The following is a 22,954-nucleotide window of genomic DNA, read 5'->3' on the forward strand; positions in this document are numbered from 1 at the left end:
GCTTACGCGCAGCATGCCAAAGCTGTCGATAGGCTCCTGAGCTAACTCTGCGCTAACTCATGTTACACCCGGCATTTGTTAGTGGGTTTTTCATGACGGAACTAGCGGAGACAGCACCCACGCCTTGCGAGTTACGAATCCTCTCGATCACTCCTAAGGATAAGTAGAAATGATTCCTGGATATGCGAACAGAGAAGCAGCTTTCCTATTTGAAATCAGAGAGTGGCACCATCAGGAGGCCGGCAGTGGATGTTCGCGCAAATCATGCACCGGAAAGTAGCGACTGCTCCTCCATCTGGAGGCATGGGCAACATTAATATCTCCAATATTCAGTAATATTAAAGTAAAACCCAATGAGGTGGAAGGCAGACACCTTCGCATCCACCTTGGCTTGCGATGAGGACCCGATCTTGAGGCTCCGCACAGACAGCAGCGACATCTCGGAGACTGCGGGTTGGCTGAATTGACGTGGGTAAAGATTTGCGCAAAATTATCTCCAACTATATATTTTGATTATCTTAATTAAACAGGAGAAGATCGTGGACTTCCTGCTACCATTCCTGCTGGAACAACCTTACGGCTCACCCTCTGTCTTGCCCAAAGGCCAATCCCTAATCTCAAAGGAAGCGGCGCCACAGTTGGACAAGAGTCTCTCTATTTTTACGGGCGATGCATAGTCCGTGGTAGCTGCGGATAGGGCGTGTGGATTGCAAGAACTCCCGAACCAATAGCACGTACAGAAGCTCGTTGCGCGTGCTTTGTTTACCTCCCCTCCTGCATGCACTTTAGCGCCTTCTGAGAGCCAACTGAACCGTTACCTTCTGCTATTTGGCTTGCTCCACCGAACGCCTTCCCAAGGGTACCTGACCACTACAGAGGGACTTCTACAGCCTCAGCACGGCAGACTCCCAAGTGCTTCCGCTCATGGTATAGCAACTTCCTCGTAAGCACTACCCCAAAGGGCCCTCAAGTGCCCCTCCGACATCCACTACGACGTGCAGTGGCCCCTATCCTTTGCTCACAATCACCCGTCGCAGATTCAGCACGTATGGCAGAGCCTCTACTTCGAACGGAAACCCGACTGTGCCGTGGATGACTCAGCAGGTGTTGTTGGTTCTGTTTACGGATTTTTGGGAGGGAGCCTTGTGTTCTCTGTTGTTTGTCTTCCAGAGGCATCCGCCTGAAGTAAAATCCGAAATGTCTTCTGGGAATAACGGTTCCACGCTGAGCTCGTCAACCGAAGTAGTACGACGAGGGAATGATCAGAAGGTTAATGCTCAACAGGCAGTTGCCCTCCAGTCCCCCAGCAGCCTGCGACTCCCCTTGCGTTTTCCACCCGAGGCCTTCGCTGCCCTTCGTCTGCCCGCCCACGAGATACACCACGGCCGAAACCGCGCAGCAGTCTGCAAGACCAACGGATGGGGGTTTAAAGATACCTATATATACTTCCTTGACAAGGCCACGCTGACAGTGACAGGCAACAGGTGCAGAAACACAGAACACCATAGAAGCCGTCACATGCCCCACCCGGCTATTGTGCGAACTTTGTCGTGCCACTGCTCTGTTCAATTGGCAATGCATTCATTTCAAGGACATGGAGCGGCAGCGTATGGCTCTCGCCTCTGCAGCGAAGGGAATACGCAGAGGGTACTTTACGAGGCTATGGGCTGTACTTTGGCTTGACTCGCCTTTCCGCGAATATGCGTGTTCGTTGTTTAGGTACCCCTTATGCGGCCAACGGCTCCAGCACTGGCAAAGGTTTACAAACTCAATCGAGGGGCTGGACCTCGAGGCGAAGTCCTTACCCAAGGAAGAAATTATCATTAGCCCTCAGCGCCTTATCAAGAGTGAATTCATCCGCGACCTCCTGTCGCAGGTTGGTGGAGCTTAGCATTTTTGGTCGTTAGAAGGTGTCTCATGGATAACTGTCTGCTGCTTCAATGGTTGTTGAGTCCAATAAAGCCCACGGATGCAGTGCACATTGCCTTAGGCCTCTTGTTCTCTGGCCCTTAACCTTTGACTGCTCGCCTGCGTGAGCATGCCGTCCACTCTTGCCTCTATCTCAGACCTCTCAAGTGGACGGTTGCCCGCGTGTTTCTGCAGTGTTTTTGTAAAAACGCATGCCTCATGCATTCGCATTGTTGGCGCCATGTGCCAAAGATGCTTTGCAAAAGTTGCTGCACGAAAAGCAAGCATGCATAAGTATACAGACTCCAGGAGGCCTGAGGGAGTTTTCTGAGCTTGTTATTTTAAAGCGTAAATGCGCATATTCGCGTCAGAGATGTAGCTTCGACGGTGTACAGCCTCATTGGGTGCGTGCGTGGCAACACCTTCATCTCCTGCAGGCTCCTGGGGTGGAAGTGTCAGAGGACGGACTAGAAAGACTTTACCACGGACATGGCCATACGTGCGCTGAGATTTTCGCACTGAGATACGGGCAGATCGAACGCCTGCCAGATGTAGTCCTTTTCCCCAAATGCCACGAAGTAAGTGTTCCAGGTGTAGCTCGTTTTCCCGTTTTCGCTCCCAGTCATTCTGTATAGCTACCCGCATAAGCTGCCTTGCGGGTAGCTTTTGTGCTGGAAGCCTGCCATTCGCTTTGTGGGGAAGGGGCAAGGAGAGCGGAGGCACATGCGTTCAGGACGTGGAGGTGATCGTCGCGTGCGCAGTTCAACACGGAGTTTGTCTAATTCCGTTCGGCGGTGGGACTTCGGTGACGTTGGGCTTAGCAGTTCCTGAGGACGAGCAGCGGATGGTGGCAACTGTTTCTCTGAGCTACATGCAGAAAATTCTTTCGCTTGACAGGGATGCTCTCCTTCTTACTGTAGAAGCAGGAGCTGTCGGGGCGGTCCTCGAAGAACAACTTCGAAGCCTAGGGGTCACCCTTGGCCACGAGCCAGATAGCCTGGAATTCAGCACCGTAGGTGGATGGGTCGCTACTCGTGCATCAGGTGAGGCTTTGTATGCATTCAGATAGGCTTAATGCGCTTTTGAACTGCTAAGTATTCAAATTGCTGAAGATGCGGCAGTAGGAGCAGGTTCTGCTCTTTAATCAGTATGCGTAACCCGATGAACAGCACAGTACCATATTTGACGTGTATTCTGTCTGGTCTTCAAGCCGCCTGCTGTCCGTCGATTTTAGGGATGAAGAAGAATGCTTACGGGAACATAGAAGACTTGCTCATTGACGCAGTAATGGTAACACCACAGGGAACTCTTAATCAGCGCCTTGCTGCCCCCCGCGTCTCAAGCGGCCCATCTGTGCAGCAGTTGGTGCTGGGCAGTGAAGGCACACTAGGAATCATTACACAGGTGGTCCTTAAGGTCAAACTTCTCCCACAGGTGCGTTTACGGGAACGAGAGAACTACAGCTCGATAACATGTCAAAAATACCGAGGAGGTGCGTGCTTTTCAACACTGCTACAAGGCAGCGTTACTACGTGTAGTGCTTTTTCTCAGGAAAAGATCTACGGATGTCTAGTATTCCCAAATTTCGAGGTTGGCGTCGCTTTTATGAGACACGTGGCTCTCAATAAGTTGCAACCGGCGAGTATCCGTCTCATGGATAAACGCCAGACCCAGTGCGGCTCTCTTTTCAGGGCTGTCCCTCCAGGTGAGGTTTCCTCAGTTACTTGGCCTGTTCTGCATGGCCTGTTCGTGGAGCGTACAGCTTGTACTCCCATTACAGTGTTTGTTTGCACCGCTGTTTCCCCGTAAGTGCGACTAAGCCTGTTTTCTCAAGTAGCATTTAACAATAATGCGGAAGGCAAAACACAGCATTATAATATTATTACTAGTAATATGCTATGTTTTGCCATTCGCGGCTGCTATACGCAGGTGGCCTGGGGCTGAGAGACGCACTAACAGATGGCATCAAGAACTTCTACCTGAATACGGTCAAGGGTTGGCGTGAGGAAGATCTGTGCGCATGTACCCTTTTATTTGAAGGGTCAAAGGAGGAAGTGTCTTCCCAGCAGCGGAATCTCTATAGGGCAGCAAGGAGGTTTGGAGGCCTTCCAGCAGGCGCGAAGAACGGACAAAGGGGATATCAGATGACATTTCTGATTGCCTACGTTCGGTGAGACAGCCTCGAACCGCCGAATACGCTTTCTGGGTAGTTCACCGTAAAGCGTCCCTTTTTATTTCCGTAGTCGATTTTTCCGCTGCAATCTGTTTATGACATATACCATCTGTCTATGACATATACAGGGACTTCATCATGGACCACTACTGGGTGTTCGAGTCATTTGAAGCTTCCATCGCATGGCCATTAGTCCTCAAGTGCCGAAATTTGGTGCATAGTTACATAACGAGGGAATGCAAACGTGTAGGCATCCGACATCCGCCCCTCGTCATGACTCGACTGACGCAGGTCTACGACGCGGGAGCTGTCCTGTACTTTTACTTTGGATTCAACTGGACCGGCATGGAAGATCCCATGAAGGTTCGTGCGCTCTTTATAAGTCTACCTGTAATTATCGCAATATGAGCATAGTATCAGTTTGTCGTTCTTCCTAGTTTGCCGGGTAGGTGTCTTACATTGACTAGTGTACTCATGGCGGATGGTTTTTCCGTTATGCCTTCGTGCGTGATGCGTTGCGCATTGTCTAGTCGAATGCGTACGACGCTATAGTAGTGATGTAACGTAAACCACGTGCGGTGAAGGGAGGCACTAACCTATCGTGCAAAAACGCAAGTAAATGGCGAACCAACGCCACTGTTTATCTCCAGGTCTATAAACAAATTGAAGATGGTGCACGTAAAGTCATAATGGATATTGGGGGAAGTATTTCACATCACCACGGCATAGGAAAGCTGCGCCGCGAGTTCCTGCCCAATGCTGTTGGGGAAACAAGTAAGCCAACTGCAAAGTCACGCCCTTTCGAGCACGGATATATGACATACTAATTTCAACTAGATTTTGCGCTGACGTTCATGCAAGCATCTAGGAACGCCGGATGGGCGACTTCGGGGTCCTTGCTCTGCGCTGCCTCTCTTAACAGGTGTGGCCGTGCTACGTGGAGTCAAGACGTGCCTGGACCCGAAAAATATATTCGGGTGCAGAAATCTCTTCGACGCGTGAGCACATTGTAGAATCCATGTGCTCGCCATCAACAGTGCACCGACAACCTTCCTGACCAACCGATGCAGTTCTTGAAAACTGTCACTGCTGACATATTTCAAGCCCCAACATGTGCCAGGTGTGCCATAGCGGCATTGGGAATTTTCCTGCTTGGTGGTGCTACTTCGAAGATGCTGGTTCTATTTATCGCTCGTGCCCATCTTTGAGACGACATGTTAAACACTGTGTTACATCCACCTGTCTCAAAAAGTTCGACGGGTTGCCCGACTTGGCGGACCCGCGTCCGACTTCCCGCATTGTGTTCGACAACAGAGGTGCTTCACTCTGGCTTCCTTGCATTCAGATTCAGCAACGCCTGCCAAAGGCTCCAGCTTCCCATAGGTCTCTCTTCCCTTTGTTGGATGCACTGCACAATTGCATCGAACAGATCCCTTGTTGTGGGGAACCTCTCGCGAATTGCCAACAGTGTCGCCTCCATGTGCGCCAACGCCCTGTCCCGGAATGCCTTGTAGTGCAGTTCTCGCCCAGCAGCTGTGGCTGATATCCACTGGAGTAAAGATTTTAGTTCGTTGTCACCCCCAAATATTACACAACCCCTGCACACGCAATGCACAGCTCTACCACTTTCTACATATTACACATCCATCCCCTGCTCATGCATGCACTGCACAGTCCTACCACTCTAGGAGTCCAGAACTCCCGCCCTACCAAAGATGGTGCTCGCACAGAGTACTGAACTTGCTTACCATTTACCAGTCGCGACCGCAGCCCTGGTTTCATGAATGGCATCTTCAAACGGGTCACCCTGAAAGCCAAGAGCTGCTTTAAGGATCTCTCTCTTCATGCTCTGGATCGAGTATTGCTGCCTTTCATTCTTAACAATGATGGCATCAATGGCGACTACAGTTGTTTCGCGTCGTCCCATCGGATCCAAAGGAGTGTGGCCGTGTACACTCCAGTGAGAGCCAGCGGGAACCACAGGAGGAAACACCTGAAAGGTATCTTCGTATCCTGCTCACACCACAACGAATGTAAGCGCGCACATCGAGTGAACACAAGGCCACAGGAGGAGTTCAACGAAGTGATGATACTGAATTTATGCGTCATCTCTGCACAACCACGGCCCCCTAGTTTCTGGTAGCATACAGTATCATACAGTAACTTTACGTGTTCTGCGCGTAGATACCTGAATACAGTACGAAGCTCTCAGCTCCCTTGACAACAACTGCTTCATCATCTTTAAGGGCTTGCTCGAACAGCATGATCACGAGAAGTTCGGGTCTCAGTGCAAATATCAGTTCTTCCTGGGCAACGTGGCCCGCCCACATGCTCAGTCCCCCAACATACATGTCTGCAAAGTCAACCTGAGGAACCAAACGCACCAAAGCGACGCCTATGAACGATCGCAACGGCCTGTTCCAGTCGCTACCCTTTAGATTATTATGTATACATATAACTATTATGTATACATATAAATAGAGGAAAAGACCTGACTGCATGATGCCCACAAAGTGCTGATCGGCTCGCGGCTTTCAGCAGATATCATTCCTTCCAGAACGACGCCAGCTGCTCTAATTCCCTATATACGACTGCGACCCAACGCACCTGCAGGTCCCCATCGCTCTTCGTGATGTCTCCAGAAACATCGACAGTTACGTTTGTGAGGGGAAGCGGCTCAGTAATGATCTTATTAACATCGACTTCACTCCGGGATACTTGTTCTCCCTCAGGCGCCTCAAACGTTGTTGCCTCGGGAGTGTGCAAGTAAAAACTTATGATCTCGTCGGNGGGGGAAATGCTTCGTGTCTTGCCCTCGAAGGTAACCTCTTGACACAAGCAAGTGGCTGTGCATTTCGCCCGTGTAAAGTCATTGTCCCTGAGCATCTGCTGCCAGCAGCTGCCCATGGTCCTTTGCATGGTACTAAAGTAAATCAGAAGAGCTCTGAACTTCGGCTCTCGTTCAAAGAATCCGCGGTGGTGCATATCCAGCGCATTTAGACGCAACGTACCCCACCCGCGCAACAACTTCCGCTGCTTCTGAGGAATTACCCCGAAGAAACTTGCAGCCAACAAACAAAGCACTTGAATTCGCCGCAAATGCACCGAGGGGTGCGATCTGGTCATGTGTCTCAGTCCCTGCAGCCACACAGACAGAAGCAACAGCTACACATGAGAAAGCTGTTTGAAGCGAAACGTCAGCACAGCCCCTCAACTAGGAACAGACTCCTCACCTGCGGGAAGAGATGCGATAGATGCCGTGCAACACTGGCCAAGAATGGCAATGTGTTTCTACTAAATACTTCGTCCTGCTCCAAATAACGGGTCAGTCGCCCTATACGTAACTGTCCCCCGCCACGGTAGTTTCCTGGAAAGAAACATGCCGGCAGAAAATAAGTTAAATGCAGGGCGCACACGGATGAAGAACCGATATTACGACACATAACCTCCACTTAAAACACAAGAACCTTTAGAAACTGATGCGGAAGTTGGGAGGCCGAAGCTACCCACGGAAAACACGAACTGCCGCGCTTTTATAAAACAACCCAATCCCCCAACAAAGTGGGATGAATTTTCGAGACCAGTGTGCGATTACCTCCTTCTCGAAGTAGAGACGCGAAAAGCCGTTCAAAATGTGATGCAGTTGCAGGAATAGAACCACCTTCAATGCTCGTAAGGATTTCTTGAATTCGCCTCTGCTGTGGCTCCTCTACAGGCTGCAGGACTGCAGAGGGGACATCTTCCGGTCCTGCTGAAGGCGCCTGAGGGCCCCACGAAGCCTCAACAAGATTTACCAGTATAATTATGATAACGAACCAAATAAGGCCTCTTGAGTGCATCCGAACGACGCGCCTGAGCGCCGGTAAGTTCCCTCCCCACTCCATGTCGCCCAACTGTGAGGGGAAAAAGCTACCAGTTATAAGGAGGTAGATGTTAATACAGGTTTCACGCGACGAGTCAACTATCGATTGACCGATGCTGCCCGATGTGGAAGACAGCTGCTACTGCACCCGCGACACGAGTGCTTGTCGGAAGGCTAGCGACTGTCCGCAAAACAAGAGCCAAACACTAAAAAAAATAATCAATTTGGTGTTGAAAAAGGTCCCGAGACGTAGATACAGGGTGAAGAATTTCAAAAAATATCGTCTCATCGAGCAATGGGCTTGGAGCCAGCCGATCTCTAGGCTGCTTCTGTGCCGCTCGCCGCTTGCACCACGCGCTCAAACCCCCCACCGGCCGTATGTGACCCAATAACAATATATTACTACATATATGCATATTATATAAGCAATCCCCTTACAAAAAAGTCCCATCGATTTTGCACAGTGAGACTTGATCTTATCACCCAGCCGGGCACGCGACAAAATTGTATCGCTGGGCGAGCGATACCGGAGGATCCGGCAACCTACCCGTGAGATCGAAGTAAACACCGCTTGCCTTCAGGCGATTATGGTAAGCATCTATTTCCCCCTCTAGCTGTCGTTCCTCGGCGAGTTCCTCGGCCCGTGTCAACCGCGGCGCTGCACTCCTGGCAAGTTACGCGTCCCCACAGACAGTAACCGCTAGACTTTGCAACCATCTGTACTCGTTCCCACAGAACAAATAATGAAATGCCTGGCTGTCCCTGGCGGGTACAGAGTTCTTCAGTCCTTCGACAGTCTAGCGAGCCCCTAACACGAGGTTCACGAAATACGGTCCGGAGAAGAACCCTTACATAAGTTTCTAATTACTGCTTTGCCTGGCTGCTGTTCGCTTTTAACCGAGAATATGCCTTTCGGGCCTACCAGTAAAAAAATTATGGTTATGTTTCAACGTGCTTAATTGCGCCCCGGGGTCGTATGAAAACAGTAGCAAAGCAGGCGCTTCCTCTCAGAAGTGCTACTTCCTGTACGTAAACGCGTTTAGATTCTAACTCATTACGTCCACTACCTTCAGAAGCATAAACGCAAGGGAGTTCACAGGTGACACACCGCCGAAGAGCACCACCAACTGCTCCTGCTCCCCTTGCTCAAATGCCCGCAGCCTACAAGCTGGGCAGAGCGCAGCCGTCTGCCTTTTCTCGCGTCATCTATCCTCTTGACTCGGGTTGCGCCTCTGCAATCACCCGAGAGGCGAACTGCTTAATCGTCCGCACCACAAAAAAGCACAAACAAATTCCGGCACATATGCCGGCGAGCTCTAAGTGCTTCTTCGACACCGTGCATATCCCAAAAACGTTGACTTCAGCCCCTTGAAGAGAAAAAGACTTCGCAGCCAATGCGCTGTCTAGGCTTTGTAGCTCTCCTCCGATTATTGCATACAAGACGGCGAAGGGAATGCCTGTCAAGGCCGTAGATAGGGCGAACGTCGTGGCCGATATAGGGGTTGTTCCCAGGAAATAATTGTTGAAAGTAAATGGTAATATCATTCGTGCGCACAGCACAAGCTTCACAGAGTCTTTCTGCAAAGCTAACTCAATGGCTTGGAGCTGTTTGCTGCGACGCACAAACCGACGGACAACAAACTGCCGTAGCAAGAAACGCGATAGAGCAAAGGCTAGGCAGGCGGAACCCAAACTCCCACAGAGAATCACAAACGCAGCCAGAGGTGAAGGGCCCATCAAAACCCCTGCCAAAACTGAAAGCAGCGGAGCGGGGACGAGCAGTCCAGCGATGATGTAAGTGAACACGTATGTAGCTGGGCTATTCTTTTGGCACTCCACAACATAACGGAGCGCATCTTTCAGCGGCAAGGTCCAGAAAAGCGCCAAACACACACTAATAGCAAGCCCTGCGAGCACTGACTGTGTGCAACCCCATGATGCTGGCGTCTCCTCGGCCTCTGCGGAAATGTGAGAGCATGCAGCAGCGGGCTGCGCTGCAGCCAGTTGAGGTTTCCCGTGAGTCAGTAACTCCCTCTCACATGGAGATACGGCTGCTACATCTTCCAGACTACTTCTTCTCGGGGAGTGCCGTTGGCCGAAGAGGCGAAAAAAAGCTGCCATTACCGCTGTACACTATTCCGTGTGAGTAGGGGGCAAGAATGAGCATCCAAAGTCTGAAATAACGCGAATCGAGCCCATCGGCAAAGCTGAACAGCACAGATGAACGAATCCTCAGCTCCCGCCTAGGTGTGGCCTGAAATACCCGCGCGTACACCCCAGATTCCACGACACGCGATAACGGAAGATAACGGCCCAACTCGGGGGAATTCATCCAACAATATGTTAATACAGCTAAATAAGAAACATATCGTGTCTGAGCTCCATCGAACAGTGAATTTTGAAGGTAAGTGGTCTGGGCAAGCACGGCATGCAGTCGTTGGTGAGGCCAAACGAAAACGAACAGAGAGCCGCTACCATTAACAGGTTAACCGCACATTCTCGCCGCCATATTATACCCATAGATAAAATGCTTTTAAGCAACACCAGGTAGCCAAACGGCGTCTGGCGCAGCCGAATGCACCAGGATTCCTTCCATCCTGTACACGCGTGCGACGGTGCTTCCGCTCTTGCGATTATGTACTGGTGTCGGAAGATTCCGTTGCCTCATCATCAGAGTCAACGATGCATCAACACACTTGTTCTGTGGCTCGAATATCGCGTTCTCAGTGTAGCAGGCTCGGTCAGATGCTGAAACGTGCGTTGCATATAGGCTGGCTTCTAAGGGCCCTAGTGATTTTAACCAATTGCCTAGAGTGTAAGCTCATGCAGCAACTGAGGCTCGGGGATGCCTGCATGTGGGGTTGCTTCAGGAAAGGAGCTGCAGCCAGCTGCGCTGCAACTCAACAAATGCGGCCATTTCGCCCCAGCAGCATCAGGCCCTTTTGTTCTGTGGCCAGGACACCTTGTAGGCTGAAAGGGAAGGTCAACTGCTTTTCGGAAACTCTCCAAAAGACAATTGGCATCCCCTTCGGCCGGAAGAACATATATATATATATATATATATATATATATATATATATATATATATATATATATATATATATATATATATAGACGACCGTCGCGAGCTGCAATATAGTCAAAATACTAGGGAGTTTACAAAGAGAAATTAATTTTCCTTTCAGCGTGCAGTGTCCTGGGCACCGGGGCGCAAGGGTCTGTGGCAACTGCGAAGAGGAGGCGGCCGGTCTTTTGTTGTAGGGCAGGTTGTCGCAACTCCTGCCCCAAGGCAGCTTACATATAGGCATTGCCGAGCCCCTCTTGCTGCATCCACCAACATAATCGACAATTTCTTTACGTACTCTGGGGCTTTCAGTTGCCAACCTACATGCAAGCAGAAATACACTCTCGTGCTTCAGACAGACGGTCTTGCATCATTCGCCTGCCCGTCCTCTAAGCAGCACAGTCACTCGCTTGCCTCGTCACCCAGCAAAAGATGGTTGAATGTAGAGGCCTCCCGCACATGCTGCTGCTTTAGCATGTATTACAATAATGCTGGGGCATGATGCAGATGCCATTCAGCCGTCAAAACGGTGTACATGCAGCTCAGCGAGAAAGCCAGAGCCGGCGAATGCTGCGTTGGACTCAGCGGTTATGCTCATGAGCTAGTTTTTTGTAGTATCCTCCGTCTTCGCGGCTATGGTCGTTTGTTTATCAGTCCTGATTTTGGCGCATATGCTGTTGGTGCGCAATTCGCGCCAGCCGGAGGGGCTCCTCAACAGTTTGGGCAGCAGCAGCAATCTTGCACTGCGCTGCGTCCAGTACATTCGAGGTTCATAATAAGTTTCATCTCGCACCTTCCCCTATAATTCTCTCTCGTGGCCTCGGTGGAGCTGATAAACGCACACCATGGCTGAGTCTCTCTCTGCTGCTGCTGCTAATCCACTCTACTGCAGCACAATTGCCTTCTGGTAAGGCCGAGGACCCCCGTTACAACGAGTGGAAAAATTTAAGGCCTGGAGCCAGGGTATAGCGAGGCGGCCTGGCACGAGTTGCAACTCACTCTGCTGCAACTCGTGCTGCAACGCAACACCTCATACATTCATAGCTAAGCCACACTCTTGCACGCAGTAACATTATAGACGATTGTTGAGCCCTTATTTGCCCTCATTGTCAGCCGGTACGCAAGCAGGAATATTCGGACGAGCTTCACACTACGCTTCTGCTTTTAAATTTGGAAGGGCAATGCTACACCAAGAGTTGCGCCTATATGCACGCATAACCAACCCTTTGGAGGCGCGCTCTAACACTGTAGGAAATTGCTAACCACTTACGTTACCCTCAGTAGCCTGCCTTCAAGCATGTAGAAACACGCGTACGAACGTGAACGAGTCTTGTGCGCCTTCTACAAGATTAGTGATGCGACGTCCCGGAAGCCGTGCAACTCGCAGACTGTTTACGACTTGTTCTATTGACCTTTATATGCTTGGGGACTACTGAAGGGGGAAGACAGGATCCGGATCCACGTGAGTAAAGAGACAGACGGCCATCATACGCAGTGTGCACTCCCCAGCGGTGCTCGCGGGTGCTCGCCAGGCCGCGGTAGTTGTCCATGAGGCATAAATAAGAAAGCGAAAGCTACTTTAGATGGCGAGTTTCATAAAAAGTGGAACCATTATAATATTGTAAAGCCTAGAGAATGCGGCCGTCTTCTCGGCTAGAGTTGTGTAGGTGGCGTTTGCCTCGTTGCGTGCCCGCAACAAACCAGTGCTAGGTGACCCGACGGAATCATTGCTCGCTTGTTTGCAGATACAAGTTGTTCCTATCGTTGGCACGGGCTTCATGGCCTTAGTTAGCGATGGGATTTATTGAAACATTCGCCCAGTTTGTCACACTTCTGTGAAACGGCCGTCACGGACGGATCCTCCACTGCGCAGCCGGGTTACCGACTGCTCGCGACATCTGCAGTCCTTCTTCGTGTCTTTTTCCTCAAATGCCCTTCTTTTTGCCATTTCTTACAGCTTCCTGATATCCACACAAGGGGGGCGGCTGGGGAGTGATTGCCCTGAAGCTGACGCCATCCTGGCTCTCCTGTCTGTCTTGCTGTCCGTCCATGCACGTGTCCTTCATTTGTCTTTAGTTTTGTTTAAACCTGCGTCTTGTCGCCTTTCCCCTTTGCGTCGTTGGGGGGACATCTTCGGAGGTCGCAAGTCCGGAGCAGACTGCGATGTTGGGTTCCGCAGCACAGCCAGCTCCGCCGGCAACAACTGAAACAAGGGAACTGCAGGGCGCATCCAGCATTCACCGCCCTAGAGACACTGGGGGAGTTACAGTAGTGCCGATGCCATCAGCAGGCCGCCATTCTTGCAGTGAGCCTGGCAGTTCAGTTCGTCAACTGGAGTCGCGCGCTGTCGGCGATGATAACGCAGCTGCCGAGAGGGCGGCCGTAGAGAAGATTCATCTGCTTCCTGTTTCTAGAGAGGCTCCAAAGGCTTGGGTATTCGCCGCCCTCACTGGGCTGATGAAGGAAGGGAAAACTGTTCGCCAGTACCTGTACCTAAAGGTCAGACGGCCAACCAAGGAGTCGAAGGGCTCCAAACCTAAAACGACGACGCAGGAGAAGCAGCAGAAGCAGCAGCAGCATAGAGTGCAACAGCAACAGGAGCAAGAACAGCAACAACAGGAACACCAGCAGCAGCAGGAGCAGTTGCAGCAACAGCAACAACGCAGAGAACGGAGCAGCAGCTCAGAAGCACCTGACGACGAATACACATACATTGTCGTGGCATGTTTGCCGCACTCAGGCGTGATAACTTCATCCACAGTCGTCTTCACTTCTGGCAGCCCTCTCCAGCCTTTGCGCCGAGTGCAGCTATTGGCCCTCATCCACCCAAACAGCGCTTACGCACGGCGGGCAGGCGTTGCCTCGTACTCGGAGGCATTACAGAGGGGGGTTGTGGGGGAATTCAGAGCGAGCAGCAACAATAACAGCAGCAACGACGGCCGCAGTAGTCAAAGAAATCAGGGGTCCCACCGCTTGGCAGGCGATGTCGCCGGAATCTCTGAAGGCAGCAACAGCAATAGCAGCAGTGGCAGAAGCGGTACCGAGGATCCTGCAGCAGCCCCAGCTGCAGTTGCCGAAGCAGAGCGCCGTCGTCGACAGTTAGGCTCTCCTTTTGACTGGGGCGCTTCCGAGGGTACTAGCGAAAGGCGGCGGAGACGGCATGGGCCGCCGCGGGAGTACAACAGAGCGGAAGAGGTCATTGCTGCCGTACTCGACGATTCCGACTTGGGTTCGGGATCGGGTGAAGACGATTCTGGTGGTGAGAATGAGATGGGCGGAGGTGTCCCATTCCGCCTAAGTGATGCCGCCGGGCCAGAGGAAGGCGCCGCAGCATCTTCGCGCGATGAACAACAACGAAGGCATGAGGAGGAGCGGCAGGGTCAGGAGCAGGAGCAACCGTTGTTCCGGCAGCAACGGACATTGCAGCTGAATTTCAACTTTCCATCTCCTTCCGGTGACCAACGTGTAGCAGGGCGTGGGTCTGATTGCGCAAAAGCAGGAGCCCAAGGCAAAGGGGTGTTCAACCTGAGCGAAAATGTACTGTTCCATGACTTTGTGGCCCCTTACTTTCGAGCAAGGAGTGGAGGAACTTCTCTCCCTTCCTCTCCTGCCACAGCAGCGGATGGCGACAACTGTCGAGACGCCGCAGTGGTTGTGTTTCCTGGGAAAAAGCTGGTTATTAAGGATTTAACTTTCGTCGTGTGGGCCACAGATCCGGGTAACGGGCCAGGCTTCGTCTGGAAAGACACGGTGAGGCTTCCTGTTCAGTGTATTCGCAACACACGCGCGTCTTATTGTTTTTACTCGTCTGCGGCTTTTGTCTTGCAAACTACGGGAGCAATGCTTCCAATGCGATTTGCGTGCTTCAGGCAATTTATATATCTGTGGATCCTTGGGGCGAATACAGACGAGTTCACATACTGCCTTTTGCCGATACGTTGCCGACGACTTATTCTTTCCGTCTCTTTGAGGATTATTTGCAGCCCTTTTTGAAGGAACAGCCCTGGCGCCTAATAAGAAAGGGAGATATATTCACATTCAGGTCCGGCGTGCAACAGCCACAACCCGAATGCAGTTAGCAACAGCACTCAGGGGATTTTCCTGACTTTTCCCTCTGCCGCGTGAGAACACTCAAAATGTGCCACGCGCTTTTCTGGCTTCGACTGCTGCAGGGGCGTGGAGTTCAAGGTTATTGCCACGGAACCGTCCACTGTGCCTGTCGCCCGCGTCGGTCCAGAGACAGTCGTGCACTTTGAGGGTACGGTGAGAGGGTTGTTCATCCGCGTTTATATATAAGTACATTTACTTTATTATACGCAAGTGATGCGCACAGATGTGGATATACGTACTTTCTTGCCATGAAATAAGCAACTGTGCATTTTGTCCGCACTTGAGTGTTTATACACATCGGTGGCCGTGTGTTACTATGTGGTATTTGGCCATCAGTTATGCTGCTGTGGCGTGCGATTCAGGGTCTCTGAACCCTTCTCTCATCGACATTTTGCCTCCAGAAATCCTCTCCCGCGTCCGTCGCCTGCCGGCGCGGGTGCAGCCCTTCGCCATCGTGGCAGCAGCGCAGGTGCGTGGGGTTCCTTGCGTGTACTCTAGCCAGTCAAGGTTTAGACAAGGATATTAACCGTAGACGGTGGATAGCTTAGCAGGATTGGCGTGACTTGGCTCTAAAGCTGTTGGAGTTGCGAATGGGGTTTTGGCTATAAATTGCCTTGGGGTTTGTGCCACGGTTTGGTGCGAGGTTTGGTTTAGGGTTGGGGCTACCGACTGTTTTGGGTTGCGATTTGCCCTACGGCATTGTGCTAGGGTTTGTGCAGGGGCAATCGTTTGGGTTGTAGATTTTTCCGCTGGTGGGGGCATCTGTAACTAGAGAATTGATTGGGCGTTGGCTGCTGTTGGTTGCCTGCCGACTCAGCTGTTACGTGCTTGCTGAATGCTTACTGCAGCATGTTTACTTTTAGTGTTGGGTTTGGGGTGTTCAGTCCTTGGATCCGCAGTTGCTGCTGCGGGTGTTGCCTTCTGGAGGCATGCGGGGAGGTTCTCGAGGGATAGACGAGGGTTTGGAGGCGGCAGTGAAGCGGCAGCTTGTGGGGCCTTTCTGCTTTTCTGAATATCAACGCTTGTATGGTCACTTGTGCACGCGAGTCCCCCAAGAAGACGCGAAGAAGGGAACAGAAAAAGACGCAAGAGAATCTGCTGCAGTAGTTTCACCAGGTAAATTAGAGCATTCTCAATCTTCAACATCCTCTCCTTCGGCAGAGGCTGCAGCAGTCGGGGGGGAGCTGGAGGCGCCCTGCTGCACCGTATGCACACTGCAGCTGCAAGACGGCACAGAGTCCGTGACCCTGACCTGCGGCCATGCCTTTCACTGGGAGTGTGCGAGAGCATGGCTGCGCTGCAGCGCCACCTGCCCCAATTGCAGGGCGCAGGTAGTGCTGCCCACAGGGACTCCCCGCGAAAGCGGGGATGCAGGCGACAGTGCGCAGGCGCATGTTGGTAACGCAGCTCTCGGGTTTGTGCGGAATGCTTGGGCGGAGTTTTTCAGCCCCTGACGTTGCTTACTCCTTGCATACTGCAATGGCATTGCCTCCCCGATTAGAATTTAGGGCTTAGTGAACTTGAGGGAAGCTTAAACAGGTGAGGACAAGGGATGCTGCACTACAGGGAGGAAAAACCTCAGGCGTTGACCGCTGGAGGCCTGTATACGGATAGGGTTAGCCCCAAACTGTCTTTCGAGGACTCTTCTGTTGACAGAATGGCTTCGCCTTGGGGAGCTGTATGTGGGCGCATATGGCTTCGAGTAGGGTGTATTGAAAACCCAGCGGGACCTCCGCTTGCCAAAATTTTTTCGGTTTTATTTATTACTCTCACTGCTTCGCCGATGGGCCTTTGCACGCTCTTGCTGGACCTTAAGGGATTTCCGAGGCCCAGTGAGCGCGAAAGGCATTGAATGCACACCCGAACAAAGCGGGGTTTATTTGTTCAGCACTACACCTGCTTTTTAGTTTTCCTCCTTTTATATCTGGTCTCAACCAGACGAGAAAGGGATACTACGGCACCGTTAAGGCAATCCGGTAGTAACATCAGTGGCACTGACTCCTCTATGCAATCGAAGCTTTGGAGAGACACTGATTGCTTTGAACGATCTATACACACTGCAGGAGTTCTGAGACAGCTGCGCGGAGGCGCTGCAGTGGAATAAGTTTCGTGTGTTGAGCATGGGTGGGCATGCGCAATGCGCACAGCATACTACAGTGTGTGTCTGCTGTGAAACGCCAGGAAAATATAAAGGCCCATTGGCCTACCGCCGCGCCACAGCGAGCACGCGAGCCGATAAGTTCGAGGCTGCGAAAAATAAAATTATATGCGCTTAACACAGAGCAGGGAGAGCGGCTATCGCTCCGAGTAGTGAAGGCCACATGAACTAGGAGGAGGCCTAGCAACTTCACAGCAAATAAATTACGACAAAATATCAAATATCAAATCAAAGTTGACAGCTTTCGAAGGCTGTTTGGGCTGCTTGATTATCCTGTTTCCATCACCCTGAGTCCCCTGTTGCTGGGGAAGGCTAGAGCATAAAGTTTCTCTGGACGAAGGTCCGTCGGTGGTCTTCTCTGCTGCGTATCCTTGAAATGCTTACACAGATGCCTTTGGGCGATGTGAACGAGAAGTGGCAGTAGGTAGCAGGACTCCCTTCGCGTTTGTCGCTCTGCCCCTTTGTATGCTTGTTCGCGCCGCAGTTTTCTTTACTCAGGGTGTTTAGACTGTTTGTGGGTTTTAGCGCGGGAGTTTCTCTGCCATATATTTGTCATGCTTTTGCTTGCTTTTGACCATCCAGCAGCACAGAAGGAGCACGACGAAGAAGATGAGGATGCAGACCATAAGCAGCACCAACAGAGGCCCGTGGAAAGTGGCAGGAGAATCAAAATCCAGCCCGATGGTGGTCCCAACAACCTGGCGAGGCATGTACACTGGCATACCGGTATGAGCCAGTGCTGGGCTTTGCATCATTCCCCCTATTTGCCCCCAATTCAAGAATGAATAGGGTGCCGATTCAGCAGTCAAAGGCCCCCCACGCATATCCAGTCCCGTTTCCATCACCTTTCTCATAGTTCCGTCTCCGTCCATCTCCCCCACAAGAACTGCTCCCAGGTTGTCTGCGCTGTCGAGGAACCCTGCAGATCGAGTTCCTGCAGCGCTTGCTGCCGACCCGTCAAGCTGCAGCATGACTAAGGACTTTGTAGTTAACTTTTGAGAAGAGGATAACGAGGGTTCTGCCTCAGCTTCCAGTACCTTCTGATTGGCCATCTGAGAAAACTGATGCCTCATTAGGCTGATGGCTTCAGCCTGCAGCTTTTCATTCGAGCCGATGTGCACTTGAGGGGCATTTGGCCATTCAAGTTGGTCGCCTCCCAAGGGCCGAACGCAGGCGACATGCTGCACAAGGCACATTAGTGTTAGAGCTAACACGATGATACCCTTCACCCATCCATTTGGCCTCACAGAGAAAGAGTGAGCCCATTGGCTTGATATTGGCAACTCAACTTCCCTGTCTGCTGTTGCAGCCCCCTGCAGAGGACAGCGAAGCCTTTTCTTGTGGGATGCTGCTGGCGGTGAAACGGTTCCCTCCAATCTTTTGCAATCTCTTTCTGTTCTACAGGTAGACTGATCCTGACGGGGGAGCCTACCTGCACGCGTTGAGGCTAGTTTGCTGTCTGATTCCCCCGACCGGGCACTCGAGGAATGCATATGTATGCAGGGAGGCACCTGAAGAAGTAACGAAGCCAAACGGGTTGCCATGGCGGTGTCAATGAAGGGGTTTCTACTGAAGGCACGCGGAATCTCTGTGTTAGTTCAACTTCCCCTGGGTGTACAGAGTCCGTGGCCGTCGGCGGCGGACAGGTGTAAGGGCCACCAAAGAGTAATTCTGCTAGATGTATACTGTTTCAAGGCATTCTCGGCTGAAAGTACTAAGCTGGTTTGATTTTTGCCGAAAATTGTCGCAAACAGGGTATCGCAGAACCACGAGCGATGGTGACGGCGGGCTGGGGAAAACCCTAGGTAAGTATGTCCAGGGCGATGCACACGGTGGGTTTTCATGCAGATTCCTCCAACTATTGGACAGAAGATTTATGTTGAATATATATCCTCTATTCAAGACAAAACAGAAGTGTCAGAGTACCCTAGACTCACAGCCCCGTCGTCCGGGCCTCAAGCACGAACCGAGCAACGACCACTATGGAGTTCAGCGGTTTGTTCCTGTTTGACTATTTGACCATTTTTCAGTCCTTCAGACAGCCATCAAGACGGTGCGAAATTCAAATTCATGTTGATTTCAAGTAGACTGGGTAGGCAAACAGTTCATATTCATAGCCTTATGCTGCCTGAGCCCAGCGCTGTCATTACAAACCAATGGTCCAGCGAGAGCGAGCTGTTCTTACTGCACAGGCATTAGAATGGAGCTCAAGTGGAACATTCAGAGACCTTGTCAGATGAAAGCAGATGAAAGATGACAAATACAATACTAGTAGATATAAATGGCAATATTCTAGGTAAGAATATGAGATATCCATGTCACGAATGCTCGGCAGAAACACGTTGGGGCTGGCTGGGAGGACAGACGCTGTGGCTGAGAGACTGCCGCGCGGCAGACTATTTAAGTTTTTCGAATACAACTTTGTTTTAAGGACGAATATTTGAATATTTATGCAATTATAGTGGAGACAGGTTGCGTTTAGCGCATAGATGAAGAGTTTGAACCCGGGAGGGTTGACGTAGGATGCATACGTAGCATCAGCAGAGCCCGCTGCTCAGTACAATGTTTCTCCAGCAGTAGCAACATTCCCGTAATGCCCCCTTACCTACAGGAGCCCAATATGAGCAGGCTAATATAAGAACCTAAATTGCATCCCTTATTGCTCTCTTACGATTTCGAAACTAAATTGGCTGCGCTTCCCGTGCAAGCGTCTTGCTGATCTGTCAGGCACGGCGCATATACAAGCCCAGCTTATCTACTGGTTTTCATCGCAAACACCACGCTCAGGCCAGAACCTACGGAAATTATGATTTGGCTAGATTATGTTCTACTGCCGTTTTAGTGCGCATTGAGCTCGGGGCATACTGTTGGCATGGCAGGGGCAATCTGTGCCTTGCGACCAAGACACCTTGATAAGACCAGCACTAGCTACAAGCGGTCGTTCTAATGGCTGCTGCACACTAACGGGGACATTTCTGTTTGCGGCTGACAAGGTAGGACCCCCTTCTGGCTTCGCGCTCCCTAGATTTGCAGCTCCTTTCCCTTAGAAATGCCATTATTTGGCTGCTTGAGGCACCACCACCACCAAGGGCAACCCCCGCTTCCACAATGTAGATGGCAGCGAACGTTCGCAAGAACTGTTTTCCGGAGCTTTCGGAGCTCGCCCTGTCCGTAAAATCTTCTACAATTCTGCGGTCTGAGCTCCACTATGATGCGGTAAAGCAAAGGCAGGGAGGAAGTCCCTTAACCCCCTGCCTTCCCCATACTGCATCCTGCAACATGGATCGATGAGCCGATGGGGTATGGCAAATGAGGACACCTTTAAACCCAAAAGAATAGTGGATTTTTAGCAAAAAGGGACGAAGCTCTATCCAGAAGTAATTTTCCTCTAAAGATGGTGCTGCAGTGAACTTGCCCCGTGTGTAGCGCCGAGACCTATTTCCAAGCAGCCGACGGGGTACACTGCAACGTGACGCCACGACAGACAATGAAAGTCGGTGCCACGCTCCGCCGCTTGCCCCTAAGCAACAAAAATAGGGCGAAGTTAACTCAGCTCATATCCCTACTGTATCTTCTAAGCAGCAATTCAGACCTTCTGCTCACCACTTCAGAAGTACCATACTCGTCTGCGTTACGGTGAAACAGGGCTACGCAGTCGCATCCGTTGTCATGCTACACCGTAACTCCCTCTTGCGTTGCTTCTATGGACTAAGCAGTACGCAGATATTGAANCCGTTGTCATGCTACACCGTAACTCCCTCTTGCGTTGCTTCTATGGACTAAGCAGTACGCAGATATTGAAAACTAAAAATTCGTTAGGCGTCTTACAAAAGCGAGTTATCCACAAAACAAACTGGCGGTAACAGTGTTGGGGGCAAACGATGATCCTGATCACGGATCCAAAAAGGGAAGGTGAAGCGCCCAAAACTCATGCTTTTTGGTTCTCTCGATTGACTCCTGCCAATGCATAAGAAAACCCGGGGAAAGCCATATGACTTTTTAAAATTTCATTTTGGTTGTTGGAGGACAGGAAATGATTTTTACTATGGCGGTCCCATTTCTTTAATCTTTTCAACTAATTCAGTGACCGTAAAGCCTTCTGAACTCCTTAGGTCCCCTTCAACGAGACCAAGCTTCATTGGCTGCCCGAATACAGGATGCATGAAAACAAGCTCGCCATGTCGGGTCTCTAACAGAACTTTTTGGAGCTCTCCGTTGTTTGCATCAACTTGAAATGGCATGCCACTTATGAACACCACGTAAGGAAACTCCGGGTTTTCCTCATGAGTCCATTCTTCTTGTGGGGGTTTATACACAATTCTTTCCGCTTTTGGTCTGTCTTCTTCTCCTCCCTCAGCCTCGCTGTCACTGGAGCTGGAGTCTGAGTCTGCCTTTTCCTCTTCTCCACCCGCTGCTGCTTCCTCACCCTCCTCTGCTCCTTCTCCAGCTGATTCGCCTCCCTCTGAGGGCTTCGGTTCGTCTGGGTGGTACATCAGCCATTCAAGGTCAAAATGGGTACCCGCTTCGTGCAGCATCAGACCTACGCCGTCTACATGCTTCACTATAAGGGGAACTTCCCGTTCAGTTTTAGGATGATGAAAAAAAGGTTTTCCGTCTTGGATGTAAACGAGGACTCTTACAGGTGATCCTGATCCGTCCTTAGCAACGGGTACGCCACCGAAGAAACCGTAACCAGGGGCGCATGCCCCCTCTCCTTCCTCATCCGATCCATCCTCCCATGCAAGTCGTCGAGCAACTACTCCCTGGCCACTAAAAGTGCGTTTGGATTCGAGCCCTCTAAAGCAGTGGGAAATAACAAATACAAGTGCAGCAACGGCTGCCACTAGAGAGGCGATAGCCAGTGATGTCCTGAAGCGCCTCCCGGATTCTTTCAAGCTTGCCTCGCGAGCAAAGACTTCTTCACTTCTCACTTGAGCTTCGTCGTGATGCAGAGCCACCTCGGATGCAGAGGGAGAGGCCTCCGCGTTCCCCAGTTGCTTGCTGACTGCAACAGCAAACGCCAGGGAGGCGAGGAAGAGTGGGATGGAGCGGCACATATTCGAACGCATACACAAACAAAAAGGTATCCCCATTCCGTGGGAAAAAAATTACCAGAAATTTCAAGTCAAACACGGTGGCGGGGTGAACCTGCCCTGTGTTTTCGCGCTGGGGGGCGGTGTCTCTTGCGAGGAGACACGAGACACATCCACGCGCGACCGGCGGTGCTCCACTTGCACTTTCGCGTGGCGACCACACAAACGGGCCAGCTGCAGGGCCAGCCCAAGCTATTTGTTGTTTTGTTTTCTGTTTGTATCTTTTGCAGCAACTAATTTATTTACCGGTAGTGGAGCGTGAAGCTTGGATACTTTTATCTCTTTCGGCGCTCCATCACAGTTGCGCCGACGATCCGCTGTGGCGCAAGGGTGCCGACGAACGATCACTCATGAACCTAGTATCAATGCATGAAAAGGAAATTGCATTTCGAATCAAAATATTATTCGTATTTAAAATTTTGGGTGGAATTTGCATTTCATCTGTTATGCGTCCGCGATATACACACGAGTGCACTATTCTTCAATCTGGCGGCACTGGACCGGTGCGCACACGATTGCATTTGTTGTTCGTCGTACCGAACCGACGGCGTCAAACTGCAATGCACACGAAAACGTATCCTCGAGC

General features: G+C 51.2%; 6 protein-coding genes across 6 annotated transcripts; 2 read left to right on the top strand and 4 right to left on the bottom strand.

The window, feature by feature from the left end:
• Nucleotides 1–1,092: 1,092 nt before the first annotated feature.
• On the top strand, nucleotides 1,093–5,083 carry EMH_0069690 (uncharacterized protein; the record flags this gene model as incomplete). Its single annotated transcript, XM_013502143.1, has 10 exons — nucleotides 1,093–1,484; nucleotides 1,720–1,876; nucleotides 2,346–2,486; nucleotides 2,642–2,951; nucleotides 3,143–3,342; nucleotides 3,460–3,613; nucleotides 3,838–4,078; nucleotides 4,210–4,444; nucleotides 4,732–4,855; nucleotides 5,004–5,083. The coding sequence occupies 10 exons, from the start codon at nucleotides 1,093–1,095 to the stop codon at nucleotides 5,081–5,083; spliced, it is 2,034 nt and encodes a 677-aa protein (XP_013357597.1).
• A 319-nt stretch (nucleotides 5,084–5,402) lies between these two features.
• On the bottom strand, nucleotides 5,403–7,965 carry EMH_0069800 (non-transmembrane antigen, putative; the record flags this gene model as incomplete). Its single annotated transcript, XM_013502144.1, is given in 7 exon segments — nucleotides 5,403–5,679; nucleotides 5,830–6,094; nucleotides 6,270–6,447; nucleotides 6,689–6,868; nucleotides 6,872–7,120; nucleotides 7,315–7,448; nucleotides 7,677–7,965. Coding segments are annotated over 7 exon segments (1,572 nt in total).
• Nucleotides 7,966–9,149: 1,184 nt separating this feature from the next.
• EMH_0069910 (uncharacterized protein) lies at nucleotides 9,150–10,064 on the bottom strand (the record flags this gene model as incomplete). Its single annotated transcript, XM_013502145.1, has 1 exon — nucleotides 9,150–10,064. The coding sequence occupies one exon, from the start codon at nucleotides 10,062–10,064 to the stop codon at nucleotides 9,150–9,152; it is 915 nt and encodes a 304-aa protein (XP_013357599.1).
• Nucleotides 10,065–13,170: 3,106 nt separating this feature from the next.
• On the top strand, nucleotides 13,171–16,571 carry EMH_0070020 (uncharacterized protein; the record flags this gene model as incomplete). Its single annotated transcript, XM_013502146.1, has 5 exons — nucleotides 13,171–14,757; nucleotides 14,877–15,049; nucleotides 15,180–15,265; nucleotides 15,480–15,586; nucleotides 16,002–16,571. The coding sequence occupies 5 exons, from the start codon at nucleotides 13,171–13,173 to the stop codon at nucleotides 16,569–16,571; spliced, it is 2,523 nt and encodes an 840-aa protein (XP_013357600.1).
• Nucleotides 16,572–17,796: 1,225 nt separating this feature from the next.
• EMH_0070130 (uncharacterized protein) lies at nucleotides 17,797–18,819 on the bottom strand (the record flags this gene model as incomplete). The annotated part of the gene is made up of 1 exon (XM_013502147.1): nucleotides 17,797–18,819. One exon carries the CDS (start codon nucleotides 18,817–18,819, stop codon nucleotides 17,797–17,799), a length of 1,023 nt encoding a protein of 340 aa, XP_013357601.1.
• A 2,499-nt stretch (nucleotides 18,820–21,318) lies between these two features.
• EMH_0070240 (uncharacterized protein) lies at nucleotides 21,319–22,332 on the bottom strand (the record flags this gene model as incomplete). The annotated part of the gene is made up of 1 exon (XM_013502148.1): nucleotides 21,319–22,332. The coding sequence occupies one exon, from the start codon at nucleotides 22,330–22,332 to the stop codon at nucleotides 21,319–21,321; it is 1,014 nt and encodes a 337-aa protein (XP_013357602.1).
• Nucleotides 22,333–22,954: the final 622 nt, after the last annotated feature.

This window comes from Eimeria mitis, genomic scaffold (genome assembly GCF_000499745.2).
Source record: "Eimeria mitis Houghton genomic scaffold, Emh_scaff84, whole genome shotgun sequence".
NCBI classification, from domain to species: domain Eukaryota; phylum Apicomplexa; class Conoidasida; order Eucoccidiorida; family Eimeriidae; genus Eimeria; species Eimeria mitis.